Below are 20,657 nucleotides of genomic sequence, written 5' to 3' on the forward strand. Positions count from 1 at the left end.
AGAAAGAGACGCCATTGTCTGAAACAAAGTCAGACAGCAGGACAGGAACACTTGCATCTGAAGCTGCAAATGCATGTTTGAGGCTTCAAAAGTGTTTGTGGCCCGCAGCTGACATGACCCAAGGCAAGTAGTGCAGGACAAACTCAATTATTACTATCCAAAGACATCCTGAAGCCACATTGTTATTATCATTAAATGCTGTACAAACAACAACATTGGCAGCAGCAAGATTGAAGCAGGTGCAGCAGAATTTTTAAGTTACCAGTTCAACAGCAACTTGTTTATTGTTTGTAGCTTTAATGTTGCCAGGCTAGTGCATTTCTTCTACTCTTCTGTGTTTTGCTGTCACAGAGAAAAGTGTCTAAAGTTTCTCCTGACATCTTTACCTGCCAGGGAACTAATTATCTGCCAAGCAGCCAAGACATACAGCCGCAGAGTATCATGGTGAGCGGCTCAAAAGGACAGAAAAATGCTAACTGCCACAGAAAATATATATGACCGCATCCATGAGTCTGGCAGGAGAGAGAGTACTCTATGCACATGACTAATAAACATTAGGAATTAGCTGCACTTGAATACACACAAGCTACACACGTGTAGTCTGTAATGGAAGTATTTCATGTTTCGCTTTTAGGAGAGAAAAGGCTTCAAGGATGTTTCAGTAGTTTCGTGGGCAAACTTTCTCAACAGTCTGATATATTTCTCATCTTCAAAATGTGTTTGAAAAACGGAGGCTGTCTTATTTTCCAAAAGGTATGGACTGTAGCAGTGAGTAGAGTTTGTCGTGTGTCGTGAGTTGTCTGCAACTTTACTCCATTTAACCGTAATGGAACAACAACAACAACAACAACATTCTTTATTGGCAATTGTCCTGTTAGCGACAAAGCTAGCTAGGTTGCCAGCTGTCTTGGAGAACGTGACTGACTAGTGCTAGCATAGTCCCGACTGGCTAGCACGTCAGCGGTTAGGTTGCCAGCTACAGTAGTTCACCATGTAATATTCTTACCAACAATCCTAACGCCTCCTGGATCTCTTCACTATGAAGCACTTAAGAGAGAATGAGGCCAGTCACCCTGTGGAGAGGCTTCATTTCAGCAGCTTGTCTCACCTGCCGCCTCTGGCTATAATTGAGAGTCAGAGTGAAGATCAATCTGTAAATCAAGACCTACGCGGTGAGGTTTATAACTCTTATTACCTCTGTGGTCAGACATAATGGTCACATTACTGCTGCTAACACACTCAACCATCCACAGAGAATGAGGTGCTAGGATTCCTGCCAGAACTGGCTGCTTAGACTCCAATAAGAATAAATTATATTCCCTGTTCTCTTTATGATACTTATTGACAAGTTTGATTTGGGTTTCGTTTGGGTTTGGAGAGTGTCTGGCTGACATTATCTGCTGTTTGCGGATGGTGCAGTGCCTCTGGCACCATCACGCAGTATCACCAATGTGTGCTGAAGCAGTTTGCAGCTCAGTGGGAAACGTTCAGGATGAAATCATTACCTCCAAGTCGGAAAACATTGTTCTCTCTCTCTCTCGAAGATGATGGTTTTCAGGTGAGAAGAGGAGTAGCTGCTTTAAGTGGAGGAGTTCATGTGCAGTATCTCAAATATATTCATGAGTGTCGGTGAGAAGGATCCAACACTATATTGAAATGATAATCTGGCCAAATATTCACTCTCCTTTGAGCTCTGCTTTGGTCTGAATATCTGGCTCTTTAGCTGCTAAATGCTTCACCGTGTTCACAAGCTAGTCACCATAACTGTGTCTGTTGTTTGGTGCTGGTAGTGTACAGTCAGATTTTAGAGGCTTTTTGTTAAATAGCTGCCTGCTGTGGCTGGAAATGACACTGGTGAGAGAAGTGAGAGTGAAGCAAAACAGTAAAGTTGTGGATAGTAGAACTAAAACAATAAGCTGAAAGATGCTGAGTGAACTGTAGAGCTGGGGGATGATTCTCTGTGGGTCCGTCACCCCTTTGGCATTACATATAGTCACTTGATCCTTTGTAATATAAAATACATTAAAAATGTTGATTAAAGCAGCTTCAAGGCTTCAAGTGGAAACCAGACTGACACAAGGCTTCACTTTTTACATGTAGCAGTACATTGACACACATGTGAATCTGCTATTAGGGACACAAAAAGAAGGGACCCTGTTCACACAAAATGTGTGCTGGGTGATCAGATCACAAATTAACTTGCAGGTGTGAACGCACCCCTGCTTTGGGATGTGATCATCAGGCCACTTGTGTAGCCAGTCAGAGACACATTCAACCACATTTCTAATGTATATGTGTCCACTTGTGTGATGTAGAGTGAAATATGTCCACTTCTGCATTGATGAACTGCCTAGTCACTTCTGTGATATGCATATATGTAATATATAATATGCAAATGGACACAATAATCCTCTTCTCTAGCTGTAAAACCAGATAAAATCTGCAAGCGGGGAAGCGAAATCTAATTAGAGTGTGCATGAGATCAATTTTAATACAAATTGTGAACTGCAGCCTGTTTCTGATGGATTATCTTCAAACAGGCTGAATATATGAGATACTAAAACTGACCAGGGCCAGAAAGAAAACGAGAGAGAAGAAAAAGACTCATTAGAATAAAGATGATAATTAGAGGAATTTAATGAAATAGTCTGTTTGGTGTCTCATATTCTGAAGTAGTTACATGTGAGATTAAAACAAATGACTTCATCACCTCAATCCTGGCAATCTACTTGACACTTCCCCACAGATCCATACATAGAACTGGATGTTGTCCTTATCCATCTTCATACCCCAGAGGGCTAAGACTGATTACTGGTCTGCTCCAAATGTGTGTGTTTGTGTTGATTGCCAAGGCTGAGGTGAGTGATGTCATTTGTTTTAATCTCATCTGCATGTTCTTGCCGTTTTAGACCATGAAAGGCAAGATTTACTCAGTCACTGGAGTCTCCTTTCCTGTCTGTCTATGTATATTTCTATCTGTCTCGGTCTGTTTCTATGACTCACACAGTCCTTCTGTTTCACTGTGTGGAACTAACACATCACTATTGAACATTGTGCTGTAGGGTCTCAAGGATATCTGAAGGGCGCAAAGTCTCTGACTTTTACGCTTTTGGTAAAAGTAAAAACTTGGTTTCTTATCTTTTTATGTCATTAAAGAAATTAAGCTCATTCCCATGAATCACTTTTCAGGAAGTTACTCTGGTTAAATGTGTCAGCTAAAAGCCAGCAACTAGATATTCATTGGTCTGGCTGGCCTGGCCAAAGTTAACAAAATTTTACTTGGGTTTATGTGTTGGACTATTTCTGTGACTTCCAATGCTGGGGCCAGGCTAGCTGTTTCCTGTGCTACAAGTCTTTATGCTAAGCTAAGCTAACTACCTGCTGGTTGTACCTTCATTATCATGATTTGTACTAAAAATGCAGTAAATCACTGATATTGTTTGTCACATCTCTGTTTGTATTTTGCTTCTGCTTCTGTGCACAAAATACTTTGAACGGTTGTCTCATTTACTGAATGAAATCCAAGGTGAAGTTTCCATTGCTACTTGAAATGGGGGCCTTTTTTCTTTTGATGACATTTTCCTGTAATTCAGGCTGACATATTTGGTATTTTTGAAAACTCAAAATAAAGTTCTGTGGTTTCTAACTGTGTTTGTCTTTGCAACATTTGTAATGGGGAAACCACCAAAGGTCTATTGGCCTTAGGAGATGATGAGGCAGACAAGGCAATTTAATTTATATAGCACATTTCATTACATTTAAACTAAGTGTGCTTTACATTAACACACAATGATCCCACAGGAGTGAGGGAATATTGTACAACTACTGATCAACTATTGCTCTTGCAGAACACAACATCGATCCGTGTATTGCTGGAGTTCTAAGCAAAGACAGTTCCCTGTTCTTTATCTCTCTATCTCTATTTGGTATTGTAACCTATTAGAGAGCACCCTCTAGTGATTCATCCTTTACACTAAACGTCGACTAGAGCAGGCAAGCTGCTCTCCATCCTGCCTCGTGCTCTGCATGGATTTGGAACATGGGGTGAGAACATCTTTGGAAGTTATCATAGAACTTTGAAAAACTCCTTCCTAACACTCACAACTAACCGCAAGCTGTTTATGTCCAATTTTGAGATATTCTTGTTAGACAAGGAAGCATTCCATACAGTGTCTTCTCACACATAAAGGATATCTTGCACTAACTAATCATGAATCAAACACATGGCACCATTACGTGGGTGTTTGCCTGGGAAATGCAGGTCTAAGCTGCATTCTTGTTTGTACATTGTTTCCAGTTTTTTTGTTTTATGTGGGCTGCAGGGTGAGTCAGAGGAGAGAGAGTAATGTGTTAGTCATCCATGTGATACACACAAAGTACACGCACACACATGCACACATACAAAAGTTACACACTTTTGCTGCTTTCTTTCTCTCACTTTCACACAAAAGACATACACACAAATGCAGATTCCATAATAACCCATTTTGTTGGTCCATTTTTGGATCTTCACAACATTGGATGTCATCCTCAGGGCAATCGTGTTTTAAAAAACAATACAGCATAGAAGCATGTTAGTGTGTGTACTTAACAAATCTGTTCTTCTGAAAACCCTTAAATGTGCTGCAATTTAAATGCAGATTGTATACCGGTTTCCTCTGAAACGATGGTTAACGGGAAACAGTGCAAACAAACATCTTTACATGTGGCACATTTAATTCATTTCCAGGGAAACTATCAACACCCTTTTCCCCCTTTATTTTGATTTTTAAAAATATATTTATAATATATTATATAAAGCACTTTAAATTGTGTGTGAAGGTGCTATACATATAAACGTGCTTTGCTTTGTTCCTTTAATAATTATGCTTTATGAAATAATAGACATGGTTGTCCAGTTCGTCTTGGCCGAAATCAATTATGTGCCTCATATATGACACAGATTTGATTTATTTTTACATCCTTTTATGCTTTTATTTTGAAATTACAACATATTCCTCGCATTTTTTCTCTTAACAAGCTCTTAAGCCCTTCTATTTTGAAATCAACGACCCGGAAACCTTCTGACGGCACTTTTCTTCTTCTATCCTCTTCTTCTGGTGTCCTGGGCACTCTTTACCATGGCTCAGGCAATTCAGAAACTTGTTACAAAGGTACCCACGTTAGTCGGTGGTAAGTTTACTCGCCTTTGTTCTTTTTTTACCAGTTCTAAGTTGAGGTAGTGGAGTAACGTTAAAACGTATAGCACTAGCTTGGTCACGTTGTTCCAGCTTGTTAGCAGCTGCACGATTTCAGTGTGACCTCTGGTACAGTAAGCACAGGTGACGGTACACGTATCAACCACTGCGAAAGGTATTCTTTAGAAAGAGATAGCCGTCAGAGAAAGGCGAAATGTTTCAGTGGCTTTTGACGTTGCTGCTTCTTAGTTAGTGCTATTGTTAAAGACGTTTGTGTTTGTATCACCTGCAGCCGCTGTCACTTACTCCAAACCCCGACTAGCGACCTTCTGGCACTATGCCCGGGTGGAGCTCGTCCCACCGTCCCCTGCTGAGATCCCCAAAGCCATTGGGGCCGCATCGGGCATCGTCAAGACCTTCCAGTCAGGACGTCTGGGACAAATCACCGTAAGGGTGAGTCCTTCACAAGTTAGAGAATTACGTGGCTTTCATTGATGTGTGTGTACACTGTGTGAAAAATTCAACAATACGTGAATATATTTTTTTATTTATTAATGGTCTGTTAGGAAACATTAAGGCCCAGAATCATTTCAGTCACCTATCACTTGTTGGTCTCCGCTTCTTCACTGACTCGATGTACTGCTTTTCTCTGTTTGATATGATTATGAAATGAATATCTTCAGGTCAAATCTCGTTCTCTAATTCTACAAACTGTCTTTAGAGCAATTTTCTTGAATGAAATATTTTTTTGTAGGATGCCTTGAGGAATGGACTCGTGACCACTGAGGTGCTGATGTGGTTCTACATTGGAGAGTGCATTGGCAAAGGAGGCATTATTGGATACGATGTCTAAATATTGTACTTTTCTTTCTCCTTTTGCACTTCTAATTGTCACATTCTCAACAACATGCACTGAATTGTCAAATAAACAGATGTCTATAGTCAGAAGTATATTTAGTGTCTTGAGTATTCATTTCCACAGTGGGTTGGGTCATATTTTATTCACAAAAAAAAAGACAGAACAAAAATTTTAAACTGTAGAAAAGTAATATAGTTTTGGAAGATTTTATGCACAGCTGAATGACAGCGAAGATGTATAATTAATAACTTAAAAATGGGAAGTGTTCATGAAGGTCACTTAAACAGGGATTGCAGATGCCAACCATTTTTTTCTTCATTGAGCTGAATATTTTATACAGTTTGGTGCTATGTAATGATAGACATCTCCTCTCGCTCACGACTTTCCGACATTGTATTTACAACATTTTCCAAGTATCTGCGGAAATCTCGCCTCAATTCCTCTGGTTCCTCCTCCAGGTTGGAGTGAATAAGCGGCAGTCTGCTCAGATGTGAGGCTGCATCAAAAAGAATGAACACGTTAGCCCCAGAAATAGCAATAATAAGTCATACAACAGCTTTGGGAGGCCTGCAGTGGAAATACCTAAAGGCAGCCGTCCGTCTTCTACTCCGCTGCCGGGCTTGTGGTGAGCTATGAGTAGACACTGGTTGTCCTGCAGACCTTGAGAGGAGATGAACATCGAGTGCCACGTCTCTATTTCCTTGAGGTGACTTGGAACATCTGGATTAAAAATGATCACCACACCGCTGGAGTCCTTCATCAGTGCAGGCCAGCATGATTCAAATCTGTATGAAGAGACTTTATTGTATATCTGCCTCTGGGTATTATGTACTAAAAAGGAAACTAATTATGGGAAGTAGTTTTCTTGAATGTCATGATGGGACAGGGTAATATCTATGCCTTTGTTCATTGAAAATGTGTTTAACTTACTTAAACTCTCCTGAACAGTCCCAAAGTTCAACTTCACATGCTATGTTGTCACCACTGCCTTTAGGTTGTGACTCAAATTCCAGTATCCTTGAAACAGTAGAAAAGAGCTGCTAGTTTTTCTGATACCCCTCAAGGCAAAAAAGCTTTCATTTTGCTTCAATCATCTAATCATGGAGGTAAGTGATTTTACACCAAAATTAAAATGAGACTCCAAACATTCTGTTAAATGTGATTTCCATCTTCTCTGGTTTTTAATGAGTTTGGGTAAACTGTCTGTACCATGTGGAAAGCAGGAAAGTTGACACAGGGTTTGTACCTTACTCCTTGAGTGGGTCTGTATTCACCTCCTACATTTTCTGTTGTGTCCGAGAGAAAATTAGCTAGAACCGTTTTCCCACTCTGAAAAACAGACAGATTCTTTTAGAATAGACATATCACTTACAATATGAGAAGGATGACGTTTATTAGTACATGAATAAACTCATAATGTAAGTTAATTTTACTGCTAATAGAACCTTTTCACAGCAGACATTTGACTTGTCATAGCAGTAAAAGTGTTACTAATATCAATGAATGGATGCATTCTGTTCATATATTTCAGATGCAGGGCTGTGGAATTATGCTGGCATGACTTACTGGGACACTGAAGTAGTATGGAGTCATCATTCATGTTATCAATTACACCTGTGCTTTCCCTTGCTGTGACAGGTCGAAATATCCACCTGTTAACTATAGCTGTCATATAAATGCGGTGGAATGACAATATTTACCTCTGAAATGTAGTTGAGTAAAAGTATAAAGCATAACATGGAAATACTTGTAATATAATGTACAAGTAGCATTAACTACCATACATTTGTACTGTAGATGACTATGCTAAACCTAGTTACATTCCACCACTGCACGCTTCTCGGTTAACATAAACAAACGCACATATAAAGTTAGTCACCTTTGAAAACCTTACACAGGCTGTTCACAATGTATTATCTTGGTAATTAAGTTAACCGATCGACATCAGGCAGTAAAATAGGCTACGCTGCAGTGGACGAAACATTTACGTACCTCGTTGGGACCAATTAAGAGTATTTTGGCTTTGAACATTTCCAGTCAACAGAAGCCGAGCATTAGCTAGCTAGCTAACTTAGACTGAAGAAGCTCTGGCTATGCTAAACTACGCCACCAAAACAAGTTAAATAACACTCAGTCTGAGTATATATCTCATCAATGCTATGCTGGGTTTTGAGTTTCACGCAATGAAATGTACAAAATGTTAATAATCTTCGTAACTTGTTGTTACCCGATGTTTGAGATACCGTGGCAATAAACTTCCTTTCCGTTTCTATGGTTTCAACCAGTCGCTTTGCTTTCTTTTGTTCATTGGCTGTTCGCAACTTTAATCAAACTTAGTCCCGCCCTCTTTGCCCTTGCGGAACAAATCAGCAGTGAGAACACAAATTGATGTCATGACGTTACATGAGAGCTAACCAATCCGGTTCGACCTTTGAAGAGGGGGCTCTTCAGTTTGGAGTAACGTTGTTCACAACCGACACAAGGCGAAAGCGTAAGTAATATTTACAGTTTCAGTGGCATTGTTTTGTAAGGGATTACTGTGTTTTAATTCGAATAGCCATAATGTAGATGTCAGTTTGCTTGGTAGAATTAACAAAATGCTTGCTGTCTTTAGTGTAACGTAAAGCGTAGCAGTCACTTAACCTTGTACTGTCGACAGTTGCTATGGAGTAAGCTTAGTTAGCTTGCTTGACAACCTGTCCTGCATAATAATGTGCAAGCTAGGCTATGCAATGTACCTAAGCTAATTTTAAAAGTCATGTTAGTGTGAACTAACTTCCTGCCGTATGTTGTTTTGTTAGTAGTAAGAGGTATGTCTCCAGAGGATGAGCTCCAAAGTCCCCCTCTTGGTTTCAGCTCTACCAGGGAGGATGTCACTCTGAGCTGTGGTGATCTAGCTAGCTCTCATGAGCTGGGGAGAAGGAGCAGAGGACGCAGCAGTCTCCACACAAGAACCCCAGAGGCTGACATCAATTGGTGAGGTCCTATGATGCATGAACATGTGAACATACAGCCTGACCTGTGGGGGGTAAACGTCCACTCACCACCGGCCACAGCCTGACTGATTTAAAGCATTTTCTTCCTGTTTTTCGTTTAGTCATGCAGATGGAAAAAGCCCTTTCCTGAAAATACTGATGGATGCAGAAGGAGCTGCCAACTCTGCTGCCATACAACTTGTGTCTTTTAAAGATGCCATGGAAGATGAATTTGCTGTATGTTTGTTTGCATACATCATGTTGGGTTCAAACACATGTTGGAGACCAAAACAATTAACCTACTATAAACATCATTTTGACATTCACGACCAGTTATTCTAACCGCTTTTTCTCTTGCTATTAAGGACTCAAGACAGTCTGGAATTGATAAACGCAGAATTACAAGGCAGAGAGGGCTTTTGCTGGAGAAGTTGGAGGATTTTAGAAGAATAAATAAGTCTGTTCGACAGAAACTGAAACAGCTCCAAGATTCAGAGGTTTGTTACAATACTTCAACCTTGAATATTGCTCAGGATAGTTTGTTTTGGGACTAGATCAGAAATGTGTTTTTCATTTGTTTTAAATAACTCATGTCTTTCCATACAGGGTGATCGAATGCATGCCGACCACCAAATTGACATCTTATTGAAGAAGGTCACATGCGCTGAGACTGAAAATGAGGTGAGTGTTTCATTACGTTCATGCAATGACTCGAAGGAAAGAACTTAATTTAAGTGTGAGCATATTAAGCTGTGTGCTTTATTTGTGGCAACCTGGCTGAAGATTTAGTCTGTGAAAGGGGTTGATCTGGGTTAATCGTACGTACTGTATACTGGTTTGAATGGTTCAATTGGTAACAGCTGGTCAAATTAATGTCAAGGCAGTGTCACCCAGCATAGCCACATTTTAGTTAATGGGTTAACTGAAAGATGTGACTGGCATCTACTGTATGAGACTGAATGCACTTTTATTACATGAGAAGTGTAAAATTATGCAGATTCCAGTCACAGATCATGTACTGATTGCTGCTGTTTTTCTCCTAAAGCATTTAAAAAGAGATTTGAGTGAGACGGAAAGAAGAGTTGAGGAACTGATGGATCTGCGGAGAGAAGAGCAGGTAAGCACAGCAGAAGCTGTCATTTAGATGTTCTTGCAGACTCTTAAAAGTGCAAAGGATGCAGAGCGCATTTTAAAGCATCTGTCTATAATGGTCTTCACAGGAAAACATTAAGAGTGCAGTTCACATGACCAAGACTGCGGAGGCGACTCGTGCTCACCTGCAGGGGCAGCTGCGCAACAAGGAAGGCGAAAACAATCGCCTGACTGTACAGCTACGGGTAGAAACGCCTTTATCAGCCCACCACTCTCTAGACAAACTTTAATGTTTTAAAGAAAATGTGTAATATTACAGCATGTCATTATGTGTATGCTGTCTTTTCCAGACTTTGGAGAGAACCCTGACCGAGCAAAAGATGGAGATCGATGATCTGAAAGGCTCCATGACCTCTCTGACTGAGAAGGCAGCACAGGACAAAGAATCTCTTAAGAAAGCCACCCGAGCACAGAAACTGAGGGCTGAGAGATTTGAAGCCGCTATTGAGAAATGCTACGCGCAATTGAAGGAAAAGGTATAAAGTCAAAATGGCTGTTATTTTCTCTATTTTAAAAATAGTGTCTTTTCTATACACAGTCACATCGTTCTGGATATTACTTTTACTTTCTTTTCTTGGTTGGCATACAGGATGTTCAGTTGGCCAACGCCCGTTTAGACAGAGACTCCAGGAGACGGCAAAAGGAGCAGATGACAGATGCGAATGACAAACTTGTAGCTCATGTAGAGTTGTTGAAAAAGTTGGTCTTTTCTCTCTTCCACACACCACCCTTTGAATAGTGGAAATCAATACACATACATGGAAACCACCAATTTTCACTCATTCATTTTTGATGTGTATTTTCAATGAAGTCAAATTGCAGACTTGACAGCGCGGCGGCAGAAGGAGAAGGACGAGCTCACTGCAGCCAATGAAACTGCGGTGCAACGTGTTGAAAAACTCCGGGCTGAAAATGGCGACTTCAGTGTCAATAATGCAACACTAAAGGTACAAACAGCTTGCACGTGAAAATCATTACTGTAAAAGGTATTAAAAAAAACACTTGCTGCATAGATATGTTGTCTGTAATTATTCATGCAAGAAGGGTGAAAACATCTCTCTGATTTTTCTTGCTATCACTAAAATGATTTTGGTGTCCGTGTGATTGCAGGCATCTGTTGCTCAGTTGGAGCAGCAGCTGGCTGATTGTGAGTCCGCCCTGGTAGAGGAGAAGGTTGTGTCTGAGGAGAGGAAACATCAAGCCGAACAGTGCCGTTATCAGGTTGACATCTGCTCATTAATTTTACTCTTTACCTTTTTTATTTTTATCTATTTTCAAAGCTCCAACCTGGAGGATTACGGTTCCCTCAGCAGATTTTTGCATTTGAATTTGATAAATAAAGAAGAGTCAACAGACCTCCAATATGCAAACAAGCAACTTTTTATCCTTTTTCTTCTTACGCCATAAATTATTCATGTTTCCCAACATGGTTTTCAATTTTCACTGTTGTTTGATCCTTTATGCAATTCTTCTCGAAGCAGTTACAAAACAGTGTTTTAGTGATTTTAGTGATCAGCTCATTCTAACTAGCCTTTTAACCACATCAATAGTAACACTGAATGTGGTCTGTTGACATTGCTGAATGAATGAGTCAGCAATAATACTAGTTTGCAGTTTTCGGGAAGGACACAGCAGGTTTGATTATACTGTTCTGTGTTTTTCTAGGTTGCAGAGCTTGAAGCTGAGATAGATGATCTGAGGATAAAATATGCAAATCTTTTAAGGGAGACAGAGAAGACACGAGATGGAAAAGATACAGAAGTTGAGAAGGTAACCTCCCGCCTCTCCACATAAAGTTGTCCCTATATTTCATGAACGTTTTGAACTCTTTTAATGTGCAAAAATCTTAATGAATACTAAGTATATTTAACAATATGTTAATATTTTAGGTCTTTTTTTTGGTTATTTTATAACAAATTCTAACAGTACTGTTGTGCTTTTTCTAGTATGCTCAGCTCTGCAGTGCTCTTGATTGGCCAGTTTCAGTTTCTTTTGCTTTCACCTGCATAACTTGCTAACAACCAAACTTCCTACAGACTTTCTGGGCAGCAAAATACTTCAACTGGCAGTAGCTTAGTCTAAAGATGAATCTTGGCATTTTCTGCACGCTTAAAGGATTACACGCAACTGCGAGCGTCTCTCTGAGAGGTGTGACGAGTCTTTAGGCTAATGTTTTGTCTATTCCCAACACCCCACTCCTTCTGCCATCCTCTGGAGCCCAGGTGAGGCAGGAGCTGCAGGGGCGTGTGGACGAACTGAAGTCTTACCCCGAGTTACTGAGTGCAGCTGAGCAGAGTCTCTTCGAGTGCCAGGAGAACCTGCGACGCTCGGAGAGGAAGTGCTCAGAAAAGTCAGAGTCCATTAGGCAACTGCAGGTTAAGGTGTGCAACGTGAGCTGTGGCAGTCTGACGATGGAAAATGCAGTCATTTTCCTACGTCTGACCACCAGGCAGTAGTACAACCCCACGTGTCAGTGACGCATGTTTTTTTTTTTTTTTGGTCCTGCTGTGAGTTGGATTTGATGTTTGTGATAAAAGATTCTCTGATTGCAGTGGAATCAGTTAGGTTGCAACCATCCTTACCTACGTACCCATTTGTGAGTGTTTCGTGCTGTGAGTCCTTTTCAATCACCCACCTGTCTCTAACAGCAATGATGAATTTGTATCTTAAAAACTGCCCATTTTGTGTTTGCTTTGGTAAATAGCATTAAATGGTCTGTTATTTTATCCAGTTTTGCATGTGATGTGAAACCCTGTTTGTGCTCCATTTACTTGTAACAAGTACAGGTGATTCTGATTTTACATTTTACACATACAGATGGAGAGTCAGGCAAAATTGCTGAGATCATCTGTGGAGATAAAAGAGTCCAGTCATGAGGCCAATTTACAACTACAAGAGAAAGTGAATTCTCTTCAAAAGTAAGACTTTCTCTCGTGTCTGTTTCTAGATGTCAGATGTTCGTGTCTCCTTTGTACAGATTCAAAAATAGAAATTGTTTACTGTGTGTGTGTGTGTGTGTTTGTAGGCAGATGGACACGCTGCAGCAGGAGAATCTGGAGCTGGTACGGAGGCTCGCAGCTCAGGAGGAAGCTCTCAGCTACAGTAACCGGCAGCTTGATCACCGCTCGTCAGAGTCCCAGGCCCTCAGCCGGCAGCTGGAGGCAGCTCTATCAGACGTCAAACAACAGGTGCAGCTCAGAGACGGCTTCGACGGTCATCAACAAAGATGACAAAGCATCAAGTGTTTGGCCTAATACATTTTCTCTCTTTGTATATGTTGCTATGCTCCTGTCTAGTAGATTGCTGTAATTGTATGTCATCAATTGACCAGGTAGCTTGAATTAAAATCTATTACTTTTTTAGCATCGTCAACCAATAATGGTGCAGCCCAACAATCAAATCAACATTTATTTTATTAGCTTTATTAGATTGTGAAGAGTGTAAACAACAGTGAAAATGTTTCATATATCTGTTCTGTCACTGATGATGGCCCTATATGTCCTGAAAACATTAATATTGTCTGTGCTTTCTGTTCTATACACCCAGTCTTTGATACTATGGGTGTTTCCAGATAAAGATCTAGCACACAGGAAGCAACGTGTTTCACTTTGTCAGATAATTTAAAATTTCTTTCCACTTGTTCAGGTCAACAAGGTAAAACACCAGGCTGTTTCCAGAGAAAAGGCCCTTCAGACCAAAATCCTGGAGCTGGAAGCCGAAAAGAGCAGAAGGGATAATGAGCTGAGGCTTCTTCGCCAGAGCAAGCTCACTGTGAGTGTCGTGCTTTTTCTTGAGCACCTAAATCAAATGAATGTCACGTAGCGGGCTCAGATTGTTATATGCCTGATTGTTGTGTGTCTGCATCTTAATCTGCAGGCAGAGAAACAGTTTGACGTGCGTATGAAGGACCTGCAGCTCAGTCTGGACCAATCAGAGAGCCACAAGCAGAGCATTCAGAACTACGTCGATTTTCTCAAAAACTCTTATAAGACCATGTTTGATGAGGGACTGCAAACATCAAGTTTTGGATCATCATATTTTCTAAAATGATTAAGGATTTATCTGTTTGCATTTAAAAATGCGTATTTATTTATTTGTTTTTTGTGCACTACAATATTTATAAGATCTATTTAAAAATGAGAATGGTGGCAAGAATTTATATCACCTTTTAGAGGACGTAAAAGCTTTTTTTTTTATAGATTTGGGCTGTCTTTGGATATCTACTTCTACATTTAGCTGACAATCTGGGACTGTTTGGTTGTGAGAGGCTTTGATACCTGTTTTTAGCTCATGTCCCAGGAGACGTTACATGATTTCTTTACGTGTATGCAAATTTTGGACTGTGAACTCTTGGTGCTACTGTGTCTTATTTCCATACGACAAGGAGCCAGTTGCATAAATTTAGTTTAGTTTAAGATTAGTCTGAACTATAGACTTATCTTAGATTATTGAGTAAGACATGTACCATTACTCTTGCATAAACATAAACATGTGTCAAGTCTTTGGGTTGTTGTGAGAGCCTTAAGAAAACAGACAAATTGAATACCTTTTGGGTTTTGGACTGTTTGGTCAGATAAAACAAGCAACCTGAAGATACTGGAATCTGCATTTTTCACCATTTTCTGATATTTCATAGACAAATGATTCATCCAAAAAATAAAAAGGGTTTCCAGCTGGAGAACAGTAATGTGCCACTAGATGGAACTGTTTTGTTAGCCATCATTTCGCTTCAGTTTGTCTCATGTTACCCACAATGCATGGTGTGCTTGGTCGTCAGTCACTACTGTGTGAGTTCTATGCAACATACAAAGTTCAATGTCTATTGCAAGTGTAAGTGTCTTTGTGCAGCTGGCTCCAGATCAAACTTGTTTTTTCTTTTTTTTCATTATATTGCATTTTGAAGCTGTACATACACCTAATTAGGAAACCAAACATCATGTGGGGTGCATATGTCCCCGCCACGTTTTCCATGGTGCTCCATTTCAACATGAGATATGCTCCAACATAAATCCTGCTGATGCTGAAAACCATCTTGTGCCTTGTTTTTCTGGTGATCATAGAGTGTGTGATGTATATTGAATGTGTTTATGTTTCTTGCTCCTCAGCTGGACTGAGATGAGTGATGCTGAAAATCAACTGTTCAGCTGTCAGTTGCGAAGCTCGTGCCTTTAGGGTTGCAAACATAATTACTGCCATACATGCAACACTGGGATGTTTCCAAACCACTTTAAACTCTCGTGCTTTTGTAATGGAAGGTTTTATATTACACACAGGTATCTGCTGCAGTGTGATTTACCTAAAAGCTGTTTGGATCTATCTTCTTGTTCTGCTGTTGTTGCTTGTGGTCCCATACTGTATCTATGGTAATGAACTACCATGGGTCCAGACCTGCGTCCAGGCTCGGATGTGTTCTTGCAGTGGAAGTATTCCCCCGAGTGAGCAGTGCGCCTCTCAAGTTCTCAGAGACAAAGCTCTATTGTGCTCTCCGTCAGGGGATGGAACCATTTCATCTCTGCGTGCGTCAGTACCCCTCTTTTTCCTTCGCTCTTGTTCTCGCTCTCTTGGTCTTGCCCCTTTACGTAATTCTATTGATCGTGCTTTGGGAATTTGCTTTTCTCTGCAGTTTGCTGGGAAATAAGCTTACATCTGACTTCTGGCAATTTGGTTGGTGTCATGATTCAGCAGCATGATGGACACACCCTGAGCTTATGACTTTATTAGACTCAAATTAGTTGGGTGACCCATTTGTCTTTTCTTTTTCTTTTTTCCAAACTCTGTGCTGCTGGACCAATTATTGAAAACAAACAGAGAAAATTTTTCCTGAAGATCACATACAGAAGGCTAACTGATGAAAATAACCCCTGAGTATTTGCATTCATGCAAAGTCTACTTCAGATTAGAATGAGCTGTTCATCATGCTTACTTTTGAAAGAAACTTCAGGAGGGAAAGGAGGGAAATTATATTTATCTAACACTCACTGTGTTGCATTCAATATCAGGATCATCTAAAGTCAGGATTGTACGTGAGGGATTGTCCTCTGCTCTGCGTGTAATATCTCTGTGGAGAGCTTAGCCTATTCTCTGTATACCTTTATAACATTTTCAGAAAACTAAATTTTGCGGCTTGTGCCCAGCATCTGTCCAACAGCAGGAAAGCCACTGTGAGGTTTACATTACACTCATTCCTACTGAAAACTGTTACAACAGACACCCTGAGAAAGATTGTTGCAGGCCCAAAAAATAATTGCAAAAAAAACTGCATCATTTTATGTGTTTATTTGTGAAAAATTAAAACATAAAATCGACAATTTAGCAGTTAATTGGCCAACTTACATACAGTACAGAATATTTCCAGCCTTCAGTCATATTCCAACATTTTACAAAGGCAAGCGAGTGTAGAGAACAGGCTGTCAAACCAATATTATTGTACAATATCCAATGATTAAATCTAACAATACATTGAGTGAAGTATGAAATATGAATCCTTATAAATAAAATAACTAAGAACAGTAAATCAACAGAAACACGGCGACATGTGTGGAATGACTGATCAAGTAGCTGCCATAGTTTTTTTTACGTCATTTCCATCTTGTCATGTGACATGTCTTGTCAAGAGAGGCTTAAATATGTTAAGTAGAACACATTTTGGTTTAACTAGAAAAATAACAATTTTCACAATGTAAAAGAAAAAAACAGCTTCAAAAAAGAAGCAAAACCACAAGGCTCCAATGTTACGAAGCAAAATCATGAACGATATAGTTCAAGGAATTCATCCTGCAAATGTCTGCAACCTCAGAGCCAGTCAACACTTCAAGGGTCTTCTTTTCCCCTTTACACTTTCAGTTTGTGGACATCATTATAAAGTCTGTAGTGGGCAGCTGTCTTCTTGATGTTGTCGGAGCAGTTTACGTTACACTTGCAAGACTCAATCATCATCACCATCCTGCTGATGATGTCTCCGTTTTTGCATCGGAAGCGGACAGGTAGCGTCTGGGTTCGGTGAGGCCTGCAGCACCGCCCATTCGAGCAGGACCCGCAGTACCTCGGCTGGAACTTCTTCAGGCTACGGCAGCCTGCGTAGGACAGTTTAACCGGACGTCTGGCCTTTTCTGTGAGGTTACATTTCTGGCCTTTCTGTTAGAGAGAAGACATCAAAAAGCATGTGTTAAGCGCAGCCTGAGAGCTCACAAAATGTAAGATCTCATCAGATAAATAATGCTAAAAAAAAACAGACCGCTATGTGATGAAATAATCCCAATTCATCTTTCTTAAGAATTAAAAGTGTGGACTGTACCTGCAATCTGGTAACGGCCATTTGGTTGCATGGGCGGACCTCACAGATCCGAGTCTCTTTCACCACTTTACACTGGGTGTTGCTGTTTGTCACCCTGGTGGACACTCCAGTGCCACAGGATTTGGAGCATGGTGACCAAGCTGTGGTTTGAGACCCACACTTGACTGCTCTGACCGACATGTGGCCCATTGGGTGACTCCTGAAAGCTGCACAGAGAAGAAAACCAGCTTCAGACGTTTGTAATTTCACATACATTTCCTTATATTTGGCTCCTTCTTAGACACTTTAACAATGAAAGGACATTGTGTGAAACTGCTCACCAGGTAAAGACTCTCCTCTCCACACAGGAGCCAACTCATTCCTGTGGGTAAGGTCGTCTTCGTCTTTTCTGTGCTTCTTTCTGTGTTTCTTTGCCACAGAGCTCCCTGTCTTTGCTTCCTCGGGGCAGATGAATTGCTCACAGCACCGTCCCGGCACCTTGACCCGCCTGGGCTTGGCACAGCCCAGTTTGGGCAGAGTGAGCTCATGCGGGCAGAGGGAGACACATCCGACAGAGCCGTCCATGCAAGTGCACTGGTGTTTGCAGTTTGGACGGAAGATTTCCCCGTTCTGGTAAATCCTGTTGTTGTACTCGCACGTTCTTCCGTCTGATTTGGCTGATTTAAGGGGAACAGAGAAAGTAGTGAGGTTTGAAATGAGAAGAGTGAGTGAAGTCCTGACAAACAGAGAACAGAACAGAAGTCACTGTACCTCGACAAATGCCCTTAGCAGAGCCATATCCCCCTCCAAAGTTGCACTCCAGTCCCTTGGTGTGGTCACATGGCTGTGTCTTGCTGCAGTCTTCGAAGAGCTGCCGTGCGCAAACTTTACAGCATCCACATCCATCCAGCATGAGACTGACTCCTGCTGCACATCTGGGGCTGTCAGGGGGACACCGACAGTCCCTCGGGCATGAGGCCGACACCTGAGATAAAACACGACATCAGACATTTCTAATCAAAAGGTTTGCTTCGAAAAATGATCCTCTTGTAACAGCTACACAAGCAGCTTATGAATGAACAGTGGTAATTTCCTCACCAGTGTAGCGCAGAGGCTTAAAACGACAAAGACTTTCCACATCTTCAGAAGTCAGAAGTCTTTCTTTCCTGAGTTAAAAAAGCCTGTCTCTTTATCAAACAACCAGATCTGGCAGTGAGTCTTTTGGAGTCCCCATCTTCTTTTATACACTGCGAGATCTGACGTGTGCGCAGGCTGAAGAGGTGTCCTGAAACTATGAGAGGAATGCTTCTCCACGCGTCCTCCCATAAGCCCATAAGAAGCCCCCCCCCTCCTCTCCTCCCGCTCAGCGAGCCAAGAACCACCCAGTCTAACCTCCATTCTTTCAGGACTCTCTCTAATTATCATTTTTATGTCTGTTCTATAATCATGAAGTGGAACCACAAGTAACTCTTCTATCATGAAGTAAAGAAGTTCCTGAAATTGTTATTTCTATGTAATAAAACATAAATACAAAGTGGTGAAGTGGGTTATGGCTTTATTACCTGGTCTGTGCTGGAAACTGAAACAACATTGTTTGCTGCTAAATACATTATGCATTATTTTGATAAATATTAATTCTACTCTTGCTTTAAATGTATTAGGATACTTTTAAAACTTCATACCTCTATGTGCATCCTCACGACACGTGTGTGCTCTTTTGTGGCTTGTGAAAGTTTGTTTGTATTGTATTTATTGTTGTAACAGTGTTTTCATGCCACTTTACCTTCTTGGTCAGGTCTCTCTTAATCTCAATGAGACTTTAACTGGTTAAATAAAGAAAAAACAAAGAAAGAAAGACTGGTGAAATAACATGGTTATGTAAAGGACAAAAAAAAAATGAGGCACATTTAAACCTGATACCTGAAATATTTTCATCATGTGAGAGCAGCCCCCACAAGGGATTCAACATCGGGGCACCACAAGTTCTGACATAAATATTGAAGAAAAGCTACATATTTCTATGACCAACTGAACTTCTATCTCGGATGAAGCGGTGTTTAGACTGTTGCACGTTGTCTGTGATCAGTGTTTGTATTTTCTGACCTTTAAGTGTTAAAAGTCACAGTTAAAATCCCGTCAGTCACTTGCAAGGGTGTGGACGGATTCAAGTTTGTTTGACTTCAATATTGCAAAAAGAAAAAGGGGATGAGAGCCTCCTGGAATGCTTGAACCCAAGGAATCCTTTGTTCGGCCTGAATGAGAGCGTCCAGAATGAGAAACACACCAAAAAAAAAAAAAAGAAGAAGAAGAAGAAAGAAGAAAGAAAACTTGAGCAATGCCTGAAGCAACATTCCACTCAGGATGAACATTGAAGGTTTCTTTGAAATAGCTGCCAGGATAAAAAGCATCCTCGTCTATCCACATCAAAGAACAATGGAAGTTATCGGGGGGGGGGGGGGGGTGCCTTTCCTTTCATTATAACCTGTGAGAACAAGAGGCTGAGCGGGGCAGACTGGCACAGTCTCCTTCTTATCTAACTGAGGTTACAAGGGCCAGTTTGAATCAGTGCCAGCTCAGGCAGATGAAGAGCGAACAAGCGTGAGCCTGGTGCGTTCACCGATGCCTGGAAATTGCTGACTGCTGTGGTTTGGAGTGGAAACTTTTTCCCTCCAAAGCTGTAATATAAAGAATTTGCAGAACCATGTTGGGTAAGTGGAACATCGGATATATAACAGGCAGCTGGAGAACTTGGAAAGGATTGCATGTTAAACTGACCTGTTTCACGATGTTACACTCAGCCTGCCCTGTCTGTTCCTGAAACTACACATGTCCCACTCCCGCAGCATGTGAATGCATCTTAAACTGCATAACCTCTAATATTAATGTAAATATAAAACTTTTAAAAATTATTTTTTAAAGTCAATCAGTCAGGGTGAGTGGGCTGCACTGTGCCGTGCTCAAGGGCACTTTGCAAAGCAGAAGTTTGCCAATATAGATTTTAAACAAAAAAAACCTCCTGCACCTCCTACAATGAATCTTTGGCTGATTTGAGTCATAACCTATTTGTTTGGTTTTCAGGCACTTCTGTACTGTGTAAATAAATCTGGATATATCATTTAGATTTTTTTCCAGCCGTAATTATAACTTGGATGTTGACATGAATGCTTACAGGTCGGAAACTCGTAAGAACAATAACTCTGTTCAGAAAGCTGTTAGCTTAG

General features: G+C 40.7%; 4 protein-coding genes across 5 annotated transcripts; 2 read left to right on the forward strand and 2 right to left on the reverse strand.

Moving 5' to 3' along the window:
• The first annotated feature begins 5,052 nt into the window (after positions 1-5,052).
• On the forward strand, positions 5,053-6,130 carry LOC139296782 (ATP synthase subunit g, mitochondrial-like). Its single transcript, XM_070919294.1, has 3 exons — positions 5,053-5,172; positions 5,470-5,630; positions 5,932-6,130. The coding sequence occupies exons 1-3, from the start codon at positions 5,121-5,123 to the stop codon at positions 6,028-6,030; spliced, it is 312 nt and encodes a 103-aa protein (XP_070775395.1). The 5' UTR covers positions 5,053-5,120; the 3' UTR covers positions 6,031-6,130.
• A 159-nt stretch (positions 6,131-6,289) lies between these two features.
• Positions 6,290-8,067, reverse strand: ift22 (intraflagellar transport 22 homolog (Chlamydomonas)). Of its 2 annotated transcripts, XM_070918904.1 has the most exons (5): positions 8,029-8,067; positions 7,283-7,365; positions 6,967-7,053; positions 6,619-6,821; positions 6,290-6,532 (listed from the first exon to the last, which is right to left on the reverse strand). In XM_070918904.1, exons 1-5 carry the CDS (start codon positions 8,065-8,067, stop codon positions 6,384-6,386), a joined length of 561 nt encoding a protein of 186 aa, XP_070775005.1. In that variant the 3' UTR covers positions 6,290-6,383. The 2 variants fall into 2 exon arrangements, with proteins under 2 accessions (XP_070775005.1, XP_070775006.1); XM_070918905.1 differs by lacking the exon at positions 6,967-7,053.
• Positions 8,068-8,521: 454 nt separating this feature from the next.
• LOC139296493 (outer dense fiber protein 2-like) lies at positions 8,522-15,193 on the forward strand. The gene is made up of 17 exons (XM_070918903.1): positions 8,522-8,527; positions 8,838-9,012; positions 9,134-9,248; positions 9,377-9,508; positions 9,618-9,692; positions 10,057-10,128; positions 10,232-10,348; positions 10,454-10,639; positions 10,753-10,862; positions 10,975-11,110; positions 11,274-11,384; positions 11,829-11,933; positions 12,386-12,544; positions 12,981-13,081; positions 13,189-13,351; positions 13,809-13,934; positions 14,040-15,193. Exons 2-17 carry the CDS (start codon positions 8,849-8,851, stop codon positions 14,211-14,213), a joined length of 2,046 nt encoding a protein of 681 aa, XP_070775004.1. The 5' UTR covers positions 8,522-8,527; positions 8,838-8,848; the 3' UTR covers positions 14,214-15,193.
• A 1,801-nt stretch (positions 15,194-16,994) lies between these two features.
• Positions 16,995-18,762, reverse strand: LOC139296016 (CCN family member 1-like). The gene is made up of 5 exons (XM_070918266.1): positions 18,647-18,762; positions 18,208-18,425; positions 17,778-18,113; positions 17,458-17,663; positions 16,995-17,297 (listed from the first exon to the last, which is right to left on the reverse strand). The coding sequence occupies exons 1-5, from the start codon at positions 18,760-18,762 to the stop codon at positions 16,995-16,997; spliced, it is 1,179 nt and encodes a 392-aa protein (XP_070774367.1).
• Between the last annotated feature and the right edge of the window lie 1,895 nt (positions 18,763-20,657).

This window comes from Enoplosus armatus, chromosome 14 (assembly GCF_043641665.1).
Source record: "Enoplosus armatus isolate fEnoArm2 chromosome 14, fEnoArm2.hap1, whole genome shotgun sequence".
Lineage (NCBI taxonomy): Eukaryota > Metazoa > Chordata > Actinopteri > Centrarchiformes > Enoplosidae > Enoplosus > Enoplosus armatus.